The sequence below is a fragment of the Puccinia triticina genome, chromosome 3A, assembly GCF_026914185.1.
Source record: "Puccinia triticina chromosome 3A, complete sequence".
Lineage (NCBI taxonomy): Eukaryota > Fungi > Basidiomycota > Pucciniomycetes > Pucciniales > Pucciniaceae > Puccinia > Puccinia triticina.
Genome location: NC_070560.1, coordinates 6,856,367 through 6,862,024, shown reverse-complemented (window position 1 = coordinate 6,862,024; position 5,658 = coordinate 6,856,367). Strand labels below are relative to the sequence as shown.

General features: G+C 46.9%; 1 protein-coding gene across 1 annotated transcript; it reads left to right on the top strand.

Annotated features, from left to right (window-relative positions):
- Positions 1-2,683: 2,683 nt before the first annotated feature.
- On the top strand, positions 2,684-4,018 carry PtA15_3A736 (uncharacterized protein; the record flags this gene model as incomplete). Its single annotated transcript, XM_053167733.1, has 2 exons — positions 2,684-2,783; positions 2,865-4,018. 2 exons carry the CDS (start codon positions 2,684-2,686, stop codon positions 4,016-4,018), a joined length of 1,254 nt encoding a protein of 417 aa, XP_053018921.1.
- Positions 4,019-5,658: the final 1,640 nt, after the last annotated feature.

Here is a 5,658-nt window from a genome sequence, read left to right as displayed (position 1 = left end):
TGATAATCAGAAAATTCAGAAAATAATTCCTCCTCTTTTTGCTCTGCATTCAGTCCAGGGTGCAAAACTCCATCTGGTGCTGGGCCAGCGGCAGTTGATTGAAGGGATGGGGAAATTTTGTGATGAATGCCCTCTGGGGTGATTGGTTGGATGCAGCTTGATGAGGACTGTATTGTAGTGTTGGCTGAGTACTCTACAAGGGCTGTGAGGGCGCATCAGCAATTGAGCTGTTTGGGAGAAGCCTGGGTGTACTGTTGGCAAAGTTATCAAAGAGATTGGGATAAATAAGGCTCAGAGGTGCTTTGGAGGGCGTCAAAGATCATATCAATAAAGTTTGATGGATTTCTGAGTTGGATCAATCAGGGTTCCATGCCGCCCCATCTTAAGTTTGAGCTAAACTTAGACTCAAGGGTTTGTGACATGTTGCAATGGTGGGCCAGCTACACTAACTGTAGCATTGGTGTGGCATAAAATAGCTGAATTCAGCTATATTTTAGCGTAGCTTTTTCACAATTCCGCCAAAGCTGCGCTAACACTACGCGCACAGGGCTCAAAAAAGCACTTGCTAAGCTGCGCTACAGCAGGTTTGTGCGGTTTTTAGGCCTTTTTTGCCTCAAAAAGCGCTGTAGTATAGCTTAGCACAGTTTAGCGGCACGCTAACACTACAGGAAAAAGGGGGCGCTGTTAGCGCAGCTACGCTAACTCCAAGTAGCCCTGCAGCGTAGTGTAGCATAGCAGCCCACCCACTACAAGAAGAACTCCGGAAACTGCTAGCAGTTGAGGTGCAGCAGCTTAAAGGAAGCTTGAGGTTATAATCAAGCCTTTCTCAAATTTTATTTCAACCAGGGGTGGATACGCAGTCACTATGCATGAAAGGGCAGGATGGAATTATGTGGAGTTAAAATTGCAGTTACACTGGAGTATGCCACATGTAAACTGCTGGCAGTTTCTAGATTTGTTCTTGTACTGACCATTGCATGTTGTGGACCTGTAATCATGCCCACTCACACAAAAAAAACAAAACCAAGACAAAAGAAGAAAAACAACAACAAAGCATCAGGGCACTCTAAACTTTTTGACATCCATTTTGGTTGCTTTTGAGGGCCAAGGAAGCTTTCAGGATACAATTTTTTTCTTGCATTGTCTCAGGGAGCTGATGAGAAATGTTGAACAAGAATTATAGTTGTACAACAAATAGAAAAAAAAAGTTAAAAAAGATTCAAAATTTCAGCAATTTTTAGTTTCTTCAATACAAGTATGAGATTTGTAGCTGAGAATGCGGAGAGAGCTCAGAAGAAACAATATGAAAAAGTTAAAAATTAGTTTTATTTTTCTTATTTTTTACTTTGTGCTGCTGACAAAGTGATTATTTTCTTGGTAGCCATTTGTGAGATCCTGAGCTTTGATCTGATGGCGGGTGTTGGCTGCATTGATTGCTGATTGGTGATGCAAAGTGAGCTAGTGGGTGATAGCAATCCCAGGTGAACCTCAGGTGAACCCTACACCCGGGGAGTCCTTCCACGAGGATAACCCGTGGAATCCACGAGGAGTCCACGTGGTAGCCGCGCGCAAGGTCGGACCAGCGGCTGTTGGTCCACACGTTCACAGGGTCTCCACCAAGTGGATCACAGGGGCACCTCGTGATGGCCCTGAGGATTCCACGGATACTTACAGATGCGTACCCGTGGAATCCACGTGGCCACGTAGGCGGGCCAGTGAAAAATTCAGCAGAAGCGCACCTTGTTCAAAAGTATTGCTCATGGGACTCGAACCTACAACTAGGCTCGGAGCTCGTAGTGGCAGTGCCATACAACTTGACTATTTCACATTGTCACATATGGCTGCTTTACACAATATCAACCCCCCAAACAATGGTTTGCGATTGGGTTTGCGATAGGTTTTTTTTTCAAGTTTTTTTTTAATTTTTTTTTTCCTCTATTCAAAAAAAAGTTTTGTCGGACTTTCAAAACCTCAGGACCAGCCTGAGGTGGTCTTGGCTGGAAGTAAAAAAAAAAAGCCGTGGAACCAACGTGAGCAATGAGCTGACGTGGTCTCCACGCGTGCCAGGAAGGCACATCGTGGAACCGACAAGGAAAAGTGTGAAGCCCATCGGTTCCACGTGGAAAAAAAGCGTTTCGTGGAACCGACGAGCTTACCAAGGGGTTACCGAGCCGATCCTCGTCGGTCCCACAGATTACCCTCCTCTCGTCGGTTCCACAAATGGGCGGGGCAGGAAGTACCCCCGCCGTGTAGGTGTCACTCGTTTTTACCCCGTGCCAAAAATTATCGCGCACCCCTCTGCACCCACTGTACAGAATCTGAAATTGATGATGTTACAAATCTGATTGCAGCTCAGCCAGTGGAGTTGAGGATGAGAAAAGACAGTAGAAAGATAGAGACAGCTTGGGCCATCCCCATAATGAAAAGCGGAGAAAAAAATGCAGAAACTCATGCGGGAGACTGGTTTTACTCACCAGGGCAGAAGGGCTAATTCTCAGACTAGCCGCGGGGTCGACATAGCCCGCGCCCCGAAGCCCTCCTTCGGACGCTTTGCTCCCCCGAGGAGGAGGTCACGGGGTGCTCGCGCCCCGCGAGTCCGGATGGCCCCATGTTTGCAAGTTCGCTAATACCCTCCCACATATGTACCCCGTTTGCTCAGCACACCTCCGATTCATAGACAACCATGGCTAACGCTCAAGATACCGAGTTATCAGGCTTACTCGGCTACATGTGCTCACTCGGGGGAGAACACGGCAGTCCGGGGCAGATCAAATTCTTCGAGCGTATGTGATCTGCACCATATGTTCATAGATGGGAAGATTAGGACGGTTCACGTTGGCTGATTTGTTTCAGCAAAACTCTAGAGGTGATCAATAACGAGGTAACGCGTATCGGCGATAAATATTACCGACTGTCGGATCGAATCGTCAACCGCCCAGACCCACTCGCACTGTTTAACCAACTCGAAATCAGAATGGAGCTCATAAATCAACTGCAATCAAAACATTTTCCCAGCTTAAAGCGCCAAGTCATATCCCTTTCGAACGCACTTATTGGGGTTCTCAGCAGCCCCGATTTCAAGGACAAGCCATTTTCGAAAATTAAACAAGGCCTCAAAGTTTTGGCAAAGCTCGATGTCACGATGGATAAAATTAAATTCGCCATAGCTTGCATCGACCCAGATTTAGACCCACAAGAAGTGAAGCATGACCAGGACTTCAAGAAAGCGAAACTAGTGACATGTAACCGCCTGGGTGCCATAGTAAACGTGGTGACCGGAGCCGTTGTCGACTTACTTCGATCCATGGAACTGGCGGGACCCGTCGATCACCCTGTGATGAGCGATTATCCTCTGATGAGGACCGAAATGCTCGCGATCGCACGTAGTTGCTCGGCCTCCATCGATACGGCTCTCGAATTAATGAATATGTCCGAATTAAGGTTCATCCGAGACGGATGGGAATTACAAATAAATTCGATGGACGACTCGCTCAAGAAGTATATCACATTCGTCAATCGACCCGCACCCCGCAAAAATCGCTCCAACCGGAATAACCCGTCCAATATAGCACGACTCAACAACCATCCTCGTACCAAAGCATCAGTGGTGGCAGTAATCAAATTAACGAGACTGTTTTTGGCGAAGCTAGAAAAGATGTCGGCCGATAAAAAAAACTTCAGCATGGTCTCTAATCTGAGTTCCAGGGAGCTCGATATGTTCAGCGAGATAGCCACCAAAATTTCTGAAAGTATCGTGAAGCTTGTCAAGGCTTTGAGTGGGAATAGTGACGCAAATCGTTTTCAAGATATTCTGGCTGTTCATGATTCAATTACCCAGCTTCAAAGTGCTCCTAAAACCATCTTATTTATGTGCAACCACATTTTCCTTCCTGTGGTCCATCAAGCTGATCAACCTTCTCATAAGATGTACTACAAGGCTTGGTTTTATCATTGGAACAGACTCCACCAGTTGGCCACTCGAAACTCCCTCAAGGCTTTCAAATTCAACTCGTCATAATTATTATCTCAGAACCCTTTTCTTGTCTATCTTGTTCAGCCTTGACTTTCTGCTGTCTATGTGCAATCCGGCGCCAGTAAAATGTAATTTGTATACCATGATAAGATAAAAAAAATGACATTGAAAGACTACATAATTCCCATTAGCCTGGTTCCCACTGACTTATCACCCGTCCATCGCGTCGAAGGCCCCTGGTAAAGCCTGGGCTGACGCCAAGCAAGACCTCCGAGGAAGGAACCGGCAGGCTATTGTGTGCAGTGGGTTATCCACTAACTTAATACAAGTCCCCCTGGTGGGAGGCTCGCTGTGGCTGGCCGCGAAGCGGCCACTCCCGCAGGGAGGGACTTGCATATTATCCCTAATTTCATAGGGGAGCAGAAAGTACCAAATGGCTGTAAGGTTTTTTAACTTTTTAATAGCTCTGCCCCCAGCACCTCCAAAGGTCTGAGCCACAGCTTTCTGACCCTTTGACATCTCCTCTACAATTCTGTCTCCTCAGAATTTTTGTATCACCATCAATGTATTTTTAATAAATTTTTGAAAAGTGACTTCTCAAGAAATGGATCTGCACAAGGATTCACAAGGCTGTATTGCTTGTAGATCTTGTGGACCAAAAAATCTGCATGCTTTCTAGGTTGTATGTAAATTGACACATTTTATGTACAAAGCTAAGATCACCACTGTGCTTCCCTCTGGCCAAATGTGGATCCACACATGGATCTTCCAAACTTAAGACATGGTTTGGAGTTTTGTTTTGCTGCCTTGACCAGATTCCTGAACACTTTTGCCACTAGGGAGTGCAGTCTTTGGATTGAGAGGCTGAAACAGGGGTCAAAATTTGCGCATTTATCAAGGCTACAAGACTGTCTATTCAGTTTTCTTTTATTGTATTTATTACAATTTATAGGGCTGTATTTTTATTTTTTGCACTGAATATCCCTTCTGCTCCTGCCAAAATTGAGGGATAGCGAGTAAGCCTCTCCTACGGAGAGCGCTCCGCGCAGGTCCCCCGGACCTCCGTTAGAGTGGCTTTGTTAAGCTAGGGTTATCCAAGGCTCGGACAAAAACTGCAAGAACCAAGCAGCAAGGCGCGGGGTCAGCTGCCCGTGCTGCCGAGAAAGCACATGTGGACTACACCAATTTTGTAACCAATGGGGCCGCATTGAGGGCGGGAGACGCTCTTAGTGTTTTTGATGCCTCTGTCTGCACGGGGGCATAGCTGCAAGTGGCATCCAGGATATGACAATAGGACACTGATTCAATGTGGATTATGGACTCATTCAATGGGGATCAGGGCGGGGTGACACATTCGATGCAGCTCGGTAACCTGTGGATGGCTGGTTATCATCGGGACAGCCGGGCTCTTTGGGGCCGGGAACGACTTCACAAGTTAGCCCTTGGCCGGACACAAAAGTGGCGGCGTTTAGGAGCGTTGTTGGGCTGCGCTAGAAAACAGGCGGCCCGAGGACATCAGTATACTCAGGGACAGCCGCAGGACCCATCCGTCCTGGAGCCGCGCCCAAGAGAAAAAACGGACTGCCCCGGCGGTGCACCACAACTGTAGCTCCTCTTTACCCTTCCATGCCTTGCCACAATTGTCTGTAGCGATCCCGGTTACAATAGGATATAATTTAGTTATA